Here is a 19,296-nt window from a genome sequence, read left to right on the forward strand (position 1 = left end):
CTATCGAACAAATCAGTGCATGTGACAGCGTTTCGATCACATCTTGTACAATGTCACTTTCACATGGTCAAAGTCAAAGTCCACACCAGGCGTTGACGCAGTTGTATACTGGAGTCTAGAGTTTGCACATACGTGTGTATGAAAATGCTTGAATATCCTAGATAGTGCATGGAACTGATGTCTTGTGTGCAGCTGGCATATTAAACGTACAAGGCAAACACACGCAGTGGCGTAATGAGCAATTTTTTTTTGGGGGGGGGCAGAAAAAAGAAAAAGTATAATTCACAAAAAAGTGAGAAACCCCCCGGAAAATCATGTAATTTGTAAATCACAGGTATCGAATTAGAAATAAACCACGTTCGAATTTTGTTAAGGGGTGGGGGGGGGGGGGTAACTGCCTCCAAGTCCCCCTCATCGGTACGTCAGTGCACATACGCAGCCACATAAATACACACATACACACACCACGCACGTACACACGTTCACAACACATTCACAAAGGAAAAAAAGGAGCAACTGACCAACGGGAATACATTAATCAGAAAATTGTTCTTATACATACTCTCTCTGCAGAATAAAACATCGTCGCCATTTATCGAAAGGCTAACAGTATGTAACTAATATAAAATGTTCATGTAAATTTGTATATATATATTTACAATTAAATGATTAACGCCGATGAACAACCGCGCTAATTTGTTCGTTCCAATCTACTCCTGTCATAGTCTCTGTTTAGATAAATCAATATTAATATTATTAGTAACTTACACTTTTTGATGTTGGGATTCCAGAGGGAAACTTGGAATCGTTGTGGAGGGGTGGGGAGGTGACAGTGCAGCGAGAACACCGCCCTGTATAATAACACGGTCGCAAAGACTTCCGAAAAACATTTGAAAGAAGCGAAAATTATGTAATAGAGTAAATACGTCATCCCAATATGATCTCTTTGGGATGCCAATAGGCTACCGCAAATTGCCTATGAGTATATATATAGTTGTAATATTTGTGTTGTTTTTGTTTTGTCAATTAATTGTACAATTCAACCTCAATTATTTTTTGGTCAACTCATTTGCCACGGATCCACAATTTTTAAATCGACATTGTTACGATGTCTAGTGTGAACCAGGCACGTAGCCACGGGGGGGGGGGGGGGGGGGGCACGTGCCCCCTAAAATTTCCAAGATCGGTTGAACTTTTTAAGACCCCCTTTTTTTTTAAACATCGATTGATTACATGTATGTGCCCCCCAAACATCGAACTCTGGCTACGTGCCTGATGTGAACCGCCCCACTTCAAATCTGATTTCTGCCACCGCCAGATTGTGCATACTGTCATGAACTAAGAATCAATTTGTTTCATTGATCGATGGAGAAACCACAGCCCAGTAGGTCATCCTCCTATTAATATGGAGACGGCAAATTAATTAGTTCGATGAGATATTTGTTACCGTCGTTCTAGCGTTTCGAGATTTTATCGTGCAAACGTCAAGTTCATATTTTCAGTCGACATGCACGGATCAATAACTGCATTTATCCACGTTTTTAGTTAACACCCAACAATCTACAAGAAAGAAAGTGGTTTACTAACTTTCATTGTGTACGTGCATTTAAAATCATTTATGCGATTTTAGTACTGGACAACTTGAATGCTTAAAGTCATTGGTTATTATCACCATGAAACTCTTACGTGTTTTGAGGATTGCTTTCAAATTAACGATAGTTGCAAAAATGTTTTACTTTTGTCGTGGTGACGTACCAGAGAATTACTCGCCTCGCGGTTCGTGTACCGCCAGCGAAGGTAAGTGTATTATATCAAAACAGTCATGTACACTGAATTACATTAACAAACAAATTAAAGGCATGAACCAAAGGGAGGAGAAGATCTTCGAGAAAGTTAGGTCCTTGGCCCTCAACAGACTAGAGTGGCGGGGTCTAATTCGGTTGCTGCCATCTGACAGGCCTACAGGCATCCGGGTGAGAAGGTGGAAAGGTGGACATAACTGCTTTGTTCAAGTTATATTCCCGGAAGGATTCTTTTTCTTTATTCTTTAAATTGTAAAAAAAAAACGGTCATATTTTGTTTAGAAAAACAAATGGAAATATATAATTAAAATGCCATAAGTTCGAGGAAACTTCCCTAGCCGTAAATACTCTCTAGGTTTAAAAAATATTGTTTTAGAATGCTTACTCTTCAAAGGATTTGCATCATATTTACCTTGTTATTGTGAAAGTATATGATGGCCCTATTGAGAACTAAACAAGAATGCACGCTCTTATACCCTTGCCGTTTCGATTGTCATGCAATCATGTTTGTGCATTACTCAATTATTTATGCAATTTATTGTGATTGCCAAAACAGCTTTGCAGAAACGATTTATCATCACCTTTTAAAAAGTACCTTCCGGTCTTTTAGAAGGAAGGAGTGAATAAACGACATGTGCCTAGCTATTATCAAGGCAGAGGATGAATTTGTTATCGGAGACCACAAAACATTAACAATCTTTTATCCTTAAAATTTTAATTTTTATCCATTTCATCTGCTGGGCTTTGATAGGGTCATCAGCATTTTTTTTTCTCCAGTTTTAAAATTAATTTTGTTCATATCATTTTGGGCTGGAAAGTTTTGTTTGATCTGGAAAATAATAAAATATTATTGTTTTGCTTATCACTTTATATATATTCGTTTATGTAGGATGTTTGAAAATTATGTTGAGGGTTCTTTTTTTTTTGGTTTTTGGCCGCCTCCTCCTAATAGTGAATAATGTTGATAATGACTGAAATTATTTGCTTATAAAGCAGAAGCTACATCATATCCTGCTTTAATCGAAAAGTGTATCATAATTGGACAGTGGTTGAGAGTTCTCGGTGCTGCTCTCTGATAAAACTATAAACTGTTATCAAATAAAATATACAAAGCTGACTATTTCTTAAAGATATGGTCTTCTACAAAGATAAAGCCTTTGCCTTCTATACAGAATGAAAATTCAGAGGAAAGAATAAATATAAATATAATATAAAAACACTCTCCAAGTTTAAAGTGCATCATTGTAGGGAAGAACACAGTGCAAAAACTGTTCCCTTTCGAATAATTTGAGGCAGAATAGCGTTTCATCATTTTATTAATTCAAGGGAAAATATATCTTCGGTTACCATTAGATGTGCTTAAAAAGGAAATCCAACCTTTGTAACGAACTACTCTAAAGGACAGCATAACAAACATAGACGCAGAGTGGTGTAAGTTTCAAAGAAATTGGATAACAAATCTAAAAGTTAACAATGAAAGTCGTAACCCCTATACGTACGGGACCTATGGAACCTTGAATAAGTAATGTCACTGAATAGTGCCGACAACTTTTCTGTTTGTTCCAACACACAGATTGACTAAAATATTATTTTGTCAACATGTATTCCTGTGTTTGCTCTTTGGAGTACCTATAATAATATGCTTACCAAAAGTATATATTTGAGTAGCGCCCTAGTCGAGAAGGTACTTAAGAAAGAAAAAAAAAACGGAAATTAAATATTTTTCAGCGGCTGGCTGAGTCGTTGCGATTTTTTGGGGACCAAAAAAAAAAAAGTGTCCGCTTACCCCCCCCCCCCCCCCCGCTTATTCAGCGGCTGGCTGAGTCGTTGCGAAATTTTGGGCCCGATTTTAAAACCCCCCCTTGAAAAAAATCCTGCGTACGCCACTGGGTACAACAGTAAAGTAAATATACTGAAACAATACATATATTCGTGTAACATGTCAATGAGGGTATTTTGCATGGTTTTCACATTCTCTTCTCTTTACTGGGTTTCATTAACAACTCTTATGGAAAGTGGAATGAATGAATTAATGCGGCGACTAGTTCTTGCTTTAACAGATCTCAATCTTCGTCCGCTTCTCAGGTGTATGTACTGGTCATTAAGGGGGTGGGTTAAATCAGACATAATGGATAGGGCCTTAGATACTACTTTCCTTACAGACTTCATCTAGGTCAACAGTATGGTTAATTATTTTGCTGGCTTGTTTTACAACCCTTCTCAGCTTTTGTTTGTCACTTTGCCTTGCATTATTAAACCACAATCATCCCTGTACAATCACCCAGGAAAATTACCCCCTGAAAATTACTTACCCTCGCCAAGGACAATTACCCCCCCCGTAAATTACCACCCTGTTCATTATTAAAGGAGAAGTCCACCCTGATAATAAGTTGGTTTAAATAAAAGCAAGAAAAAAAAATTAGGGGGTAATTTTGCGAGGGTTAATTGTCCTGGGGGGGGGGGGGGATTGCCCTGCCAGTGATTATCCTAAAACTGTCACAATCGTACCAAATTTCCGATTTGAAATTCACATAGATGTAGTGATTTCATATTTCAAACCTTCACAACTCTTTTATTATTCGTCCACTTTAATTCAAACTTTCGCCATTCTGTTTCTCATAATATTTCATTTTCATACAAAGAAACTTATTACAAAGGTCGGATTGCCCTTTAAAGCTGGAACCAATACTACAGCATAATCTGCCGTCACACTTTTTAATTAGCGTTTAATGTCACCGTCTACTTCCCATTTCGCATTTTAAGAAATACTCGCCATTAGATGTCATTCGTCTCATATACAATTTTCTAGTTGTAGATAAAGTAATTAAGGTGGTTTCATAGCCCAAAATTTGAAGAAGAAGAAAAAAAAATTATCTAATGAATACGTTCATGTCACGTAACTGGATATCTAAAGACAAAGACTGTTACTTTGTGTGACTATCACTGATGCTACATGAAACTTAAATCTTGAAGGCTGCTATTCATGTATTTAAAGAACTATTCGATTTGGGAAAGTAAACGGTTGAACTGAAATTCGGTTTAAACATTATGGGTCATTTCAAAAGAGGTCTCTCTGGATAAACAATGCTGTATAGGAACGGTCAAGAGCCTCACTCAATAAACACTAGATGTGCATAGATGACACTATGTGTACCTTTCGAAGATGGGAGAGATTGTTTGAATATTCGGCCCTTTTTAGATGTGCGTGTCCAGTGTAATGAAACCAAGACAATGAATATCTTCCATCAGCAAAACTGCCGTTAAAAACACGTTCCAGGCAGTCTTGATAAATTGCTTTGAGTATTTTCGGTCTGAACATCAGTTTCTGATCGTGTACGTAGAGTATGTCAACATCAGACTTATCTTAGGTTTTCAAAAAAGAGACGTTGGGAGTAATGTTTTTAATAATGGCATAGTGTTTGCACAGTCATGGGGGTGAGGGGGGGGGCGCTTGTGTCATGAGGGAAGAGAACGGGTTCACTTGGTGGATGAAATGCGGGAGAACAGGGCGCTAGAAAACAAGACGAGGTCGTAATGTGGGAGGGAGTCGTATAAAATATATTTTTTCTTCTTCACTTTGCCTTCCCCTACAACTTCCCCCTACAACTTTCTCTCCTTTTTATTTTTCCACTGTAGATTCGCAAATGGTTTATAATACAGTATGCTTTCGTATATATATATATTAGATAGCTTAGACAGATACCGAGATGTGATTGGTCCAGAGCTCGTCACGTGATATCAATTGTGAGGATCCAAATTGTTATATTTTCCTGGCCGGTCACTTTTCGGTGTTATATTAACCAGCTGGTGAAATGAATATATTTTTAATCAATGCATGTCGCCCTCTTGAGGACTGTATGTCACCAATTACACATATTACACCATTACCGAGGGTCATTTAATTTTTTCAATATTTTTTTTTCATGAATTTTGTTTCCCTTGAAATATTTTTCCACATTTTCTTTTTTTTCCCCCAAAATGCTTTTTTGGGTAATTTTATATTTTTTCCCGAAAAATGCTTTTTTGGGTAAAAGTTTTTTTTTTTTCCCGAAAAATGCTTTTTTGGGTAAGAATTTTTTTTTTCGATTTTTTTTTTTCCCCCCAATTTTTTTTTTATAATTTTTTTTTTTTGTAAGGTTTTTTTTTCTTTCTTGAACTATCTCGACAGTTTATTTTTCTGTAATTTCCGAAAAAAAAGGGGATTTTTTTTTCCGGGCAAACAATTTTTGGACCCCCCCCCCCACAAAAAAGGGCTTTCTAATATAACAGTTATTGACTGGCAGGGGGTATATAACATTCTTTGGACCCAAAGGGAGTTATATTTCCCCTCGTGACCATATTTTCCCTCAGCGCTGCGCGCTGCGGGAAAATATAACCACTTGGGAAATATAACTCCCTTCAGCGGTCCAAATAATGTTATATTACACCCCCTGCCAGTCAATAACTGTATAATATCACATGCTAACATTTCGACTTCATAAACGTCTCATATTAAACATGAAAGAATTAGAAACATAAAAAAGGACGAAAAGAAGAGCAGTTATGTTCATTTACGGTAGTGCTATTCTATATCGTCTCTTTTATAAATAAATCAAATCATCATGGCCTTTTTCCCCTATCTTCACAGATAGGACCGTACGATTGGCAAACGGCACCAATCCGTCTGAAGGGATCGTTGAGGTTTGTGTAAACGGGACCCGGGGACACGTGTGCGGTGCATCCTGGGACATGGCTGATGCTAATGTCGTCTGCTTGAGTCTTGGTTTTACCAGGGCGATTCGATCATTTACTGAAGTACCAACTGAGTTCATCAATGACGAAATAGTGCTCTATAACGTGGATTGCAGAGGGGATGAATCCAGTCTCTTTCATTGCCCACATGATGTAAACCTCACAAGGAATTGTTACTTGGATAAAACGGCTGGCATAGAGTGTTCAAACGATGGTGGTAAATTTACCCATTCCCTGATCATGATATACAGTGTATAAACTAATCATACCCGTTTATATTGTGAAACGTTTAAACAATATAACAACAAGACCAACAATGATGATAGTGGTGTTAGTAGTAAAAGTAGTAGTAGTTTTTTGTCTCACTCCAGTGTATATGTATTCTGTCCTTTCTTCTCTGTATATATAATTTAGTAGCTTAATTCGGTGAACCTATACGCAACAAACCTAACTTTTAAGCTAGTTCTCTTTTCATTTTCATATTTAATAGTTTACAGTACGTTTTTTCATGTTTTTAATTACTATGATTCAGGATAATTCATTTTAATATAACTTAAAGACATGTTAATTTTTATGAAATGTATTGTGCTTTGCTAAATTTGCTTGGAATATGAATAAAAGCGACCAATCAACCAATTAATCCTACTATATGTATTACTGCTGCTACTATTATTACTACTACTAATGATGATAATAATTATTTATTATAATAATAATGATGATAACAATCCTCAAATATCATCGTGAAGGTGGTTTCTATTTACGCATTAGTATGTTGTAATAACTCTCTTTTGAAATGCAATCAAATGTTAGAACAATTATGAGGTGTCCTCGTCTCCCCGTTCCGTTTTTTTTACAGAGAGAAGTTGTCTTGCAGGCCTCTGCACAGAAGACCCTGAAGGAGAAGGTAGGTCTTTTCAAAGTTTATTCAGTGTTCCAGTGTTCCCTTTCTTGTAAACATGGTAAATGCCGTTTATCATATTCCCCCCATAACTGTTCATGTGTTCAAAGATGGACTTTGAATGTATGCAATATAAACAAAAAACAGCTGGGAGAGAAGTGATACACGGTATTAGATGGTAAAGGAGCGAGACCAGACTTGGTCTTGTGTCTTGATCTCGGGTCTTGGCTTCGAGTCTTGGGTTCGGGTCTTGGTCTTGGGTTTTGGTCTCGGGTCTCGGTCCTGAGTCTTGGTCACGTGTCTTGATCTCGACCATGCGACCTCGCGATTTAAAAGGAATGCAATCAAGACGTTACTTTTTTTTTTACATCGGTTTAGAATATTGAATTAACGAGACGAGAGTAATAGCTTACATGAAATAAGTATATGATTTACAGTGATTTTATCAAATGATGAAAAAGAAATTGAGGATAAAAATGAAAGGTGGAGTCTAAGAAATATATATTTTTATTTTATAGAACCGTCAACAGTTTAAAGTGTGAATTCTTGTGTGAATTCAATCAACAAGCAATCAATAATTACTCTGTTTGATTTATATGGTTATGACAGGATCCATTTGTTATCCACTGACGGAAGGCTGTTTTATATTACCGTGGAATGGTAAGACCCTGTGTATATTACCTCTAGCTTTAAAAATCGGTATAGTCATAAATGTGGACTTTCTGGCAATCTTTTTTCTTCATCTTCTGGGTATTAATGCGTTATGATTGCTGATGCTATTTCCATCTTCATAATCTGTATCCGTATTTACATTTTGTCACTTGTATCTGTTGATTGATTGATTGATTGATTAATGTAGTTGGGAGGACCCTGTGTCTATGGGGCTATTAACTTTGGCTTTAAATTCAATATCTCACAATGATCTTCTGGTAATCATTTTTTATGTGGGCATTACTGCGTTATGAGTGTTGATGCTATTTTCATCTTCTTAATCCATATTTGTATTTGAATTTTGTCACTTGTATCTATTGATTGATTGATATATTAACGTGGTTGGGAAGTCTCTGTATGTAGTCTATTAATTTCGTTTAAAATTCAATATAATCACAATAGTCTTCTAGCAATCCGTTTTTTTTTATGAGGGGTGTACTGCGGTATGAGTGCTGGTGCTATTTTCATCTTCATAATCCGTATTTGTATTTCCATTTTGACATTTTTATCTATTGATTGATTACTATTATCGAATGGCAAGACCTTGTGTATATTAAACTTTGCTTGTAATTTGATAATTATAGTCATGAGAGTAGATTTTCTGGTACTTATTTTCCATATTGTGGGCATTCCTGCGTTAAACGTGCTGATGCTATTTTAATCTTCATAATACGTATTGCTTTCACATCTTTTTTTAATAATTTATATCTTTTGATTGATTGATTATTAATGCCTGTGTCGTTTTAAGTGATTGGGTGCAAAAAAATCGCATTCGTTTCATTGAAATAAAAAGTCTTATCCATTTTTTAAATTTTGAATAAATGCAGGAGAATGAGTAATACCCAGAACGGAGAAATAAAAAAAAAAACAAACAAAAAGAGTGAGAACTAATAAAACGAATTTCGATAAATTTGTAGCATTTTCCTCCTCTTCTAGGTATGTTACATTGTGATCACACAAATATTGGAATGGTTTCTTTAAAGTGCCTGTAAGTATAAGGACACGGTACGGTTTTTAGTGACATCCAGAAATGTTTTGATAATCGTTACATTAAGTCATATTGATATTATATTTAAACTGTATAAATTTATTTCAAAATATTTCGATGGTTGTATTAATGCAAACAAAAAGAGTACAATTACAAAACTGTGGTAATATTTAAATTGATGGTGATATTGAGAGGGATACGTGTAGTAATTCTATACAATTTATCATTTTTCTAGTCGCATTTGCATTCATATACATAAGTACCGATAGCGAAGCTGGAACACCCATAGAGTACCGAAATACTAAAGTCATATGCGCTCGTCGCTCAGGTAACTGGTTCCAACCCCCCCCAAAAAAAAAAATCCCACACACGTGGTTCATTCGAATAAATTTAAACAACGGGCTGGGGCCTGGCAAATTCAATGTTCGGGGCTGGTGTGATCACCACACCATTGTTAGCACAAAATTTTTGAAGCTAGAAACGTTGTAAACTACGCTGGTTTGACTTCACACTTCGGTACTCTATTGGTACGTTGAATATCACACGTCAAACTTCATAGTATTGTAGATAAAGACAGAAAATGAGCCCATCTCTTTACAAGAGCATGCGTATAATACGCACACCCATACACACGCACACAAAGCAAATGAATAAACTAATAATTCATTGCCATGAACATGTACCTATGTTACGAGTTTTAAAATAAAATTCCATCAAATCTGTTGAAGAAAAAGAGGGTTGTCCTCAATAATTTTTCTTTTTAATTTGTGTTTCTTCTGTAATTACTATTTGACAGAAAATGGAAGGATATAGGTTCATCATACCGCCCAGCAGGAATATTCCACGGAGAGCAGGTTGAGCAACTGTAAGTGTCTTTGATTTTCTATTCTCACGATTGTATGGCTTAATTTTTAAAACCTCTAAATATAACTTCACATAAAACAACACTTAGATAAGGGATCACCACATTTTGAAGATCTATATCAATGTTTTTTTAATGATAACATGATGTGGCTGTGTGTGTGTGTGTGTGTGTGTGAGAGAGAGAGAGAGAGAGAGAGAGTGTGTGTGTGTGTGTTCATAGGTTTCTATATGACAGGGGTAGAAGGTGTTATGTTGTCGCTATTCTTGGTAACATACACTGTCGCTCATAAAGGTGGAATATATTTTTTTTTACCCCAATTTACGGAATTATTTTAAAAATAATTTAAAAATGATAGATCTAGATAATAGTATACATACTCAGATTTTGTTGAATAACAATTTGCCCATGTGTGTTTTGCGTGACTGCTAAAGCATGTGTATGCTACTATGCTTATCAACTAGGGGACCTACGACCTTTAAGTCATAAATGACAGTAATGAGGAGTAATGCCCCATTAAAAGGCACTAATATAGCACATCGATACGGTTTTGATCCTGGGGCCTCACAGTTACGAGGCCATTGCTATGTCACTGAACCATGACTATACTCAGCGGGGGCTAGGGTAGGGGGCATTTTCCATAAATAAAAAAAAACACAGAAAATGCAATGAATTTTCAATAATTTATTACATTTTACCCCGGTCCCCAACATAAAAAATCCTCTGGATGGCCATGCATTATGGCTCAAGGCATGGGCACAAAAAAGATTTGTTCATGTTGGGAACCGGGGTAAAATGCAATAAATTATTGAAAATTTATTGCATTTTTTATTTTATTTTTATTTATGGAAACTGCCCCCTACCCTAGCCCCCGCTGCGTATACAGTCCTGGTTCAGTGACAAAGTGATGGCCTCGTAACTGTGAGGCCCCAGGATCAAAACCGTGTCGATGTGCTATATTAGTGCCCTTTTGTGGGGCATTAATCCTCGTTACTGTCATTTATGACTTAAGGGCGTAGGTCCCCTAGTTGATAAGCATAGTAACATACACATGCTTTAGCAGTCACGCAAAACACACATTGGCAAATTGTTATTCAATTACATCTGAGGATGTATACTATTATCTAGATCTATTATTTATAAATTATTTTAAAAATAATTCCATAAATTGGGGTAAAAAAAAATATATTCCACCTTTATGAGCGACAGTGTATATGGGATAGCGAATTGACATAGTGAACTTTCTCATAAGCACGTTTTCTTTATTCAGGTTGTATAATGACACTGAGGTTTAGAAGTGCAAGATCGTTTATAGAACATAACCTGTGAGTGTGACGCAATATTTGGGCACTTCATGACTTGATTACATATTAAAATGTTGTGAATAATCTTTAAATTATACAGAATAGAGTGATTGAATGAGTACTATACATATGAGTGATCCTAGGGTATAGAGAATGTCGTGTCAGAGCAAAGGTGATGTATCGATCCCACGTCATTTCTTTTGTCGAGTATTACACAAAAAAATAACAATCAAAGAAGTGACTGTTCAATATCTGTGGAACCAACTACACTCTCCCAAATAAGGAGATACAGCAGATGCACAAACCTCTGAATAGTATTAATCAGCTTGAAAAGAAATCAGAATGAAATAACGACTAGCTACTACTTGATGATGAGAGATATCTTCCTATTATTTTCTCATTACCATCAACTAGTATACTTGACAATAACACCATCCTTTCAATACAACCGGGACTTTTCAGAAGTTTCAAAAACCTGCTTTTTCTGTAAGTTAATTTTCTTTATTTTTTTGGTAATTGTTTCCTTCCCTGATTTGCTCAAAAATGTTGTTTCTGAACAGTTTTTTGAAATGTGATACCAGTGCAACACTCATTACATATTATAAAGATATATATTTATATATAACCTTACAATGGTACATTAAGTGGACATCTTTTCTTATTTCGCCAAACAAGCATTGGTTCTTAAGCATGCCCCTCCGTGTCACTGTATATATTCAGTTCTTTAATAGGTCTGTTTTGTCTTTTTACAGTCTTAGTACATTGTTTTATGTCATTTTTATTTGTTTTATGTACGAGTTCATAAGTATGTACATGCTCAAACATTTTCCTATTGGAACGGAGATAATAAATCAAATCAAACGAAAGGAAATGAACCAAATGTTAGATAAGTGTGACAATACACATACTTATGTATATGATTGTGAATTATGATGAATGCAATGAATGTATTTCATTATATTTGTGCAGCTTTATGACTAACAACATCATTGCAGAACTAGAGCAGGGAACTTTTGAAGGATTATCTTCACTCAGAATTTTGTAAGTACATCACTGAAGTTCTTCACAAGACATGATTAAAATAACACGATCGCTACTATTTTCGAAAAAGAAAAAAAAAACTCAAGGGCAATTTCAACACCTATTATATCGCTCAATTATTATGGACATCATTTTCTTAACATGTCATTGTCAAGCTCGTACATTTGATTATGAGAAACACAAGGCTATTGAAATTGCCTTGCCAGGTGAAGTCGATTTTACAAAAGTAGTTCTTGTCATGTTGAATGTATTATGTAGAACACCAAAAGAGCTTTTGTTCGCCGATTATTTTTTAACCAAAAAATGTAATTTTTGATAGTTTGAATATCTATTGTGATCCCAGATCATCATAAGTACATACTCAACTTGACATTTTTTTGCTCTGTCCTACTTTCCTCTATAATGTATTAAAATCTAAAATCTAAAATATTTTGTTGTTGTTTGTTTTGTCATATAAGATTAAACAGGATGAAAAAAAGATGAAACAGGTATTTTGAAGAACAAAAAAGAGAGCAAAATGAAAAGAATATGTTTTAATTTTATTGGTTTTCTGCTTGAAGATTTCTTCAACAATAAGAAAGGTTAAACCACCACTTTGTTCTTTCTCTTTAAACAGGAATTTATCGTCGAGCCATTTGAAGTATTTACACCATGGACTCTTCGAGGGCCTAGAAAACTTAAGAATGTTGTAAGTTTGAAAGTCACTTTCATTTATTACACGATGAAGGATAGTTCAACGTTGAAATTGAGTTTGTAGGCGGTGCACACCCTGTTTTATGTCTCCTATAATTCAAATACGGTTACTTTGGAGAAGCATTATAGAATGTATTGAAGGGCTTTACCTTTGTTCAGATCACGACGCGGCAAAAACCGCGGCGATTAAAACAAAAATTATGACTTAAAGTGTAATATGCTTCGCATTTCTGTATCTTATAACACAGAGCTCGATGAATACGCGCAAGTCCTTTATTGCACACAAGCATTTTACTTTTAAGGTTACTAAACGTGTGTCAGGGAAGCGAAATACTAATTTGGAGAGCGAGTGAGGTGGGTGACACCTTGGACCTCAGCTTTTCAAATAAGGCAACAAAAATTCCGAATCATTTTCAGACATGAAGCAGCAAAACAAAAAAGAAAAAAGAAAAAGAAGACAAAGCGTAAATGTTTCTGAATTAGCAACAATTCAAGAAAAAATGAAAATGAAAGAAAAAAGGGGTAGGTAACAGCTTCTCACTTCCCCTTTAACGACGCCATCACAAGTGTGTACAGTGAATCGCTGAAAGCTTTGCGTGTTAAGAGTGTTTTGCTGGCAAATTTTAGTCATAACCAAAGAACTATTATATCTTGTTTTCAGCTGCCGTGTCAAGTAAGGATCACAGCGTGACGTTGTCCTTGTACTGGTGATCGTTGTTGAGAAGTTCAAACAATGAGTATAGAACATCCCGCCGTGTCATTGCATTAAGGGATGCATATAGAATGTTTGCACATTAATTTGAAGAGAGCATGCTTACAATTCATGAATCTTCCATAAGCACGGAATCTGCGTATATTGTCTGACGGGGAATCTAACTGAGAAAGATGACGGAAAACACTTTAAAATGTATACATTTATTATTGAAATATTGGACACCGCCGATATTGATGCATAATAACATTCGACAAATCAATCGTTTACAGCTAGTCGGATTTTTTCTTTATTCATTTCTAGTCTTTTACTCCTAATGGAAGAAGCACGAGCGAAACACCATGTATTTAAGTAGGTTGAAAAACTGCATCTACATACTTGTCCAACGGAGAATCTAACTGACAAAGATGACGGAAAAATAATTTAAAATTCATACATTATATTGAAATATTGAACACCCCCGATATTCAATCGTTTACAGCTTTACGGATTTTTTCTTTATTTATTTCTAGTCTTTTACTCCTAATGGAAGAAGCACGAGCGAAACACCATGTATTTAAGTAGGTTGAAAACTGCATCTACATACTTGTCCAACGGAGAATCTAACTGAGAAAGATGACGGAAAAAACTTTAAAATGTATACATTTATTATTGAAATATTGGACAACCCCAAAATTGATGCATAATTACATTCTACAAATCAATCGTTTACAGCTATACAGATTTTTGTTTTCATTTCTAGTTTTTAGTTGGACTCTTAATGGAAGAAGCACGAGCGATACACTATGTATCGAATTAGTAGCTTATGGACATACGCAGGTCCTTAACGGAGCATCCCAATTTAATCTTAAATTTAGATTGTGCTAGATGACGTGGCTAATTCTAAATGGAATAAATTGCTGATTAAACTTAATGAATTCATGTAGATCACTAAGAGATATTACATTTTTTAATTGATTAATTGATTGCTTTCGAAAACCTTTGTTTAAAGGGATCTGAGCTACAATCCCATACTGCATATTGAGGAGGGAGCATTCGCCAACTTACGGAACCTTGTATATCTGTAAGTAGTTAACTAACTAGTTATAGGGTATGTATTTATTCATAGCTAATTGAGCTATTGATCAATACCTATTGATAAAGTTTCTTTAAAATAAAACAATCTAAATGGTAAACTAATGATCTTTAATCTCTGTTAAAAATATATTAATATTAAATAAACATAAACTAGTATTACGTTGTACGAAATGGAATTAGCTGAGAAATGATGAGATTTAAAGAATGATGCTGATGCTGAAATGCAAAGAAATTTATTGATCAGTTTTATTTTTTATTTTTATTGTTTTGATTTGCATATTGGTTAAATCTGACTAGAAACGCAATAACCATTGTAGAGTTACGATGTCTATCTAAAATATTTGGAAACAGCCCTGTGCCTTCTTTGATTCGGCATCTTAACACTAAAAGGATTAATTATAAACAATAGTTTTATTTTTAGGTGTTTCTTTTTTAAAATTAAAATTGTCATCAATATTATCTAATGAGAAGCAATATCACGATATAAGAACAATTTATGAATGCACTATATATGTATTTGGAGTACCAAGATTCAATCTTTTTAAACAAATTGTTTTCTTCAATGATTATAAAATGTTAATTTTTATCAATATGTTTGTAAATCCAAATACAATATTTTTTCTTTTCTCTAATAAAAAAACATTCTCCGTTTATATAATGACAATTAACAATGATTTAGACTGAAATTAAAAATCAACCGAAATGTTTATAACAGTATTTGAATATATATGTGAAGGTAGTGTAATCTCTTTTATCATGATAAATAAATGCATTCATTTTTTGTGTGTTCCCCTACTCTTCTCCCCCTCTTTTTTCCGTCTATACCATCCTCCTTTTTAAACTCTTTCCTTTCATCATTATTTCTCTATCTTCTCTGTCCATATTAGGACAGCTTCTGTCTCCTTGTATTCCTACATCCCAGTTGCAGTTTCCCCCACCCCCTCTCTCTCTCTCTTTCTCTCTCTCTCTTTCTCTCTTCCGTTTTCTCTCTCTCTCTCTCTTTCTCTTTCCCATTTCTTTCCTGTTTTATCCATCCTGATTGTACTTTTTATCAATGAATAATAGTTTGATTGTAATGTTACCATCTTCTACATTATGCATTTTATTAATTGTCACTGTTTTATTGTAAATTTTTGCAATTCGGCTTTGCCGCAATGAAAGTATTTTAATAAACCATTTTGAATTGAATTGAATTGAGAGGTTGCTTTTGTATTTTAAATTGCGTAAGAATTTGTATTGCGTATCAAATTTGACTTCATGCAAATAACGAACGAATATAATGACTTAATTTAGATGAAATAAATGACGGCAATTTTCCAATTTTATTCCAATGTGCTTTGTTATGTGCCTCGTCCAGTGCCCACCAGAAACCCGTGAGCGGGATTCTTGCGGGCAGCTGACGGATGTATTCCAAGTGAGTTCTTCATTTTGTTTTGCTCTTCAGGTTTTTTGTTGAAGTATACCTGCCATCCATTGAACCAGATATCATCAGCAATCTTTCTTCTCTCACGACCGTGTAAGTCAACGTTCTTTTAATGTGATTCCTGTAAAATATTGGTAGAGTAAATATAGAACGAGGAGGCGCGATGGCTCAGTGGTAGAGCAGTGGCTTCGTAATCGGGAGGTCCCGGGTTTGAAACCAACTCGATGCGCTATTATCCTTTAATAAGGTATTAACTCTTATTACCAAGTCCCTCGGAGAGGACCCGAAGCCATCGGTCCATTGGTTGCTTATTTACAAGCATACACATGCTTTCTTAGCAGTCCGGTAAAACAAACAACAATACAATACAATAAATAACAAATAATTTTCAAATGGTTAAATGAAAGCCATCATTGAAACTGTACAGTCTGGAGATTTTGAAACGTTTTACTCTTGTTACCGGTAATATAATTTAGTTGAAAATCTGATCCTTAATAGTTCAGAATTCTATGAATTGAGATTCTTCAAACGTCTTGCAGGTGATTGTGTTTAGAGTACTGATAAATTAATACTTATTTCCAAGCGTAGATGAAATGAAAATGATGTTGAATTTACATGTCGACATTTTAAGTTGTTTACCCACTTGTACTCCAAACAAAAACAAAACAATGTTTGATTGGATCTTACATTACTTTTTACAGGTCTGCATCTGACAACAGGCTATGCTGCCTTCTTAGCGACCAAGAGAACGTCACGTGTGCAAGGACGTCTCCTAAGAGTCCCCTAGAAACGTGTGGCAGACTCTATCCAAGCGTCGTACTGGGGGCCTTTGGCTGGATCATAGGTTTTACCGCTCTGGTCGGTAACATCAACGTACTTGTCCTACGATTACGCCAAGACCGGAACATTAATGTTCAAACACTGTTGATAATTAATCTAGCCGTCGCTGACTGTCTTATGGGTGTCTATATGATTTTCATCACATCAGCTGATATTCATTTTGGTGAAACTTTCTTTCTAAGTGCGCCATGGTGGCGCGATTCTATTCTCTGCAAGGTAGCGAGTGTTCTGGCGTTCATATCAAGTGAACTGTCCGTTCTAACATTAACCTTAATCACCCTTGAAAGGCTCATTTGTATCTTGTTTCCTTTCGGGAAATACCGATTTGATCTGAAAGTGACCCGTGTACTTCTGGTCGCTTTGTGGATTATAGTGTTTATGGTTGGTCTTGTACCGTTCTTGCTTGACTCACATCTTTCGGGCATATATGGACTTTCCGATGTGTGTCTTGGTTTGCCACTACACGTGGATTCGGGAGAGACCGGTATTCTGCGATTCGAGAGAGAACTCCCCTGGTCGGAAGAATTCGTTGTCGTCTACGACGTTATCAGTAGTGACAGCCGACCCTCGTGGATATACTCCGTTGTCATCTTTATTGGCTTGAACATGGTACTGTTCATAGTTATTTTAGTTTGCTACATCTCAATGTTCATAGCAGTTCAGAGATCCGCTCGATCTGTTGGAAACTCGAAAATGAGAGGGAGGGATATTACAGTTGCAAGGAAAATGGCGTTTATCGTATTAACCAACTTTGCCTGCTGGATGCCCATCATAATTATGGGTATTCTTACCCAAACAGGGCTGGTTGTGTTACCAAGTTCTCTGTACGCTTGGACAGTGATCTTCATCTTGCCAATCAACTCCTCCATAAATCCACTGCTCTATACCTTCTTGAATAGTCAAGTCAGAAGGCGAAAACGCAAGGGGGGCATGTCTTTACTGCCATCTATTTCACGGAACATCGATGTCAAAGGGGTCAATGTAAGCCATATACATACTGACAATTCTACCGGGGAAACTCGTGCATGAAAAAGACTGGGACGTGCTACCCGAGAGATGTTCGGGGTGAAACAATAGGGACTTTTAGATTTGCACGTCGACATAGTGGACTGCTACGTGTGACGGTGGCAGTGCCTTAAAAGAACGTCACTATAAAAAGGACGTCACACGTAGCAGTTCACTATGTCGACGTGCAAATCTAAAAGTCCCTAATGGCAGAGCAAACATGCGTGATTCCATGGTCAATGCTGTCTATGCATTATCTGTGTCAATATCAAAGCTTCAATTAACGAGACCGACAGCTCAAAAAGACTCGACAGGCCTTGAGACTCACGGCCCACGAGACCGATAAGGTCAGGTTCGTGGGCCTTCAGGTCACTTTTACGACAGTTGACGAGACCGGCAACCTATGAATCTAGACTGGCGTTGTCATGATTTCTACCTCTACTTATCATGCTTATGCCTACTTGTTTCGTTATTCCATCGTCTTCTGTGTATGCTTTTCTATTTACATGTTTTCCAAATTAAAACAAAATTCCCAAAGTTTTATATTTTCCCTTTTGTTTTCCCTTTCGTAACTTATGTAATATTGTGTGTATTAGTTCTTTGCATTTATTTCTAGATATTTGTTTTTATCATTCCGTATGTACTTTTGTGTTTAACCCCTATCCCTATCCTTCGCTCTGTAGTTGACAAATGTTACATTTTATGCTAAGAGACCTTTGAAAAACCTTTCCATCATTCCGAAAACTTTATTTTATTCCAAGTATGAGAAGCCTGTTACATATCTTCCTATACATTTCAAATTTATATTTGATTGTGGGTAGGATTTAAAAAAATGCCAAAAACAACTCCGTCTCTCTGTCTGCCTAATTCATATTCTCTTTCGCCCACTTCATATCTCCTACCTTATTTCTCTTCTTATCTTCCTGCTATCTCACATTCTACCTCTCTCCTCTCAATAAGACTTGTCTCTTCATCCATCTAAATGAACATCCTATCTTTATTAGATCTCTAAAATCCTTATGTGACATTACTATCTGTGGTATATGCAATATTGAAGAAGTTAATCATTCATCAAATTTTTCTTTAAATATGTAGTGACATATCTATTTACACATTTTTGTGAAAATATTTGTTGTATGCATACAAATATAATATTTATTATCTCCATAGTAATGATTCTAGTAGGTCGCTTCAAATTAAGACAAG

At 35.7% G+C, this 19,296-nt stretch overlaps 2 protein-coding genes across 2 annotated transcripts; both read left to right on the forward strand.

The window, feature by feature from the left end:
• The first annotated feature begins 1,285 nt into the window (after window positions 1–1,285).
• Window positions 1,286–6,791, forward strand: LOC115926396 (galectin-3-binding protein-like). The gene is made up of 2 exons (XM_030991075.1): window positions 1,286–1,797; window positions 6,430–6,791. The coding sequence occupies exons 1-2, from the start codon at window positions 1,674–1,676 to the stop codon at window positions 6,789–6,791; spliced, it is 486 nt and encodes a 161-aa protein (XP_030846935.1). The 5' UTR covers window positions 1,286–1,673.
• A 5,483-nt stretch (window positions 6,792–12,274) lies between these two features.
• On the forward strand, window positions 12,275–18,173 carry LOC105442514 (G-protein coupled receptor GRL101-like). Its single transcript, XM_030991043.1, has 5 exons — window positions 12,275–12,340; window positions 12,957–13,028; window positions 14,737–14,808; window positions 16,267–16,338; window positions 16,947–18,173. Exons 2-5 carry the CDS (start codon window positions 13,024–13,026, stop codon window positions 18,112–18,114), a joined length of 1,317 nt encoding a protein of 438 aa, XP_030846903.1. The 5' UTR covers window positions 12,275–12,340; window positions 12,957–13,023; the 3' UTR covers window positions 18,115–18,173.
• The last annotated feature ends 1,123 nt before the right edge of the window (window positions 18,174–19,296 follow it).

This window comes from Strongylocentrotus purpuratus, unplaced genomic scaffold, assembly GCF_000002235.5.
Source record: "Strongylocentrotus purpuratus isolate Spur 01 unplaced genomic scaffold, Spur_5.0 spur5_scaffold_2, whole genome shotgun sequence".
In the NCBI taxonomy this organism is placed as follows: domain Eukaryota; kingdom Metazoa; phylum Echinodermata; class Echinoidea; order Camarodonta; family Strongylocentrotidae; genus Strongylocentrotus; species Strongylocentrotus purpuratus.

What these genes read in the sequence shown, in the direction of transcription:
- LOC115926396 (XM_030991075.1), top strand. Translation starts at nt 1,674, where the DNA reads ATGAAACTCTTACGTGTTTTGAGGATTGCTTTCAAATTAACGATAGTT. An exon ending in TTCGTGTACCGCCAGCGAAG is followed by an intron (nt 1,798 to 6,429) that starts GTAAGTGTATTA and finishes CTATCTTCACAG; the next exon opens with ATAGGACCGTACGATTGGCA.
- LOC105442514 (XM_030991043.1), top strand. An exon ending in TTACGGAACCTTGTATATCT is followed by an intron (nt 14,809 to 16,266) that starts GTAAGTAGTTAA and finishes TTTGCTCTTCAG; the next exon opens with GTTTTTTGTTGAAGTATACC. An exon ending in CTTTCTTCTCTCACGACCGT is followed by an intron (nt 16,339 to 16,946) that starts GTAAGTCAACGT and finishes TACTTTTTACAG; the next exon opens with GTCTGCATCTGACAACAGGC.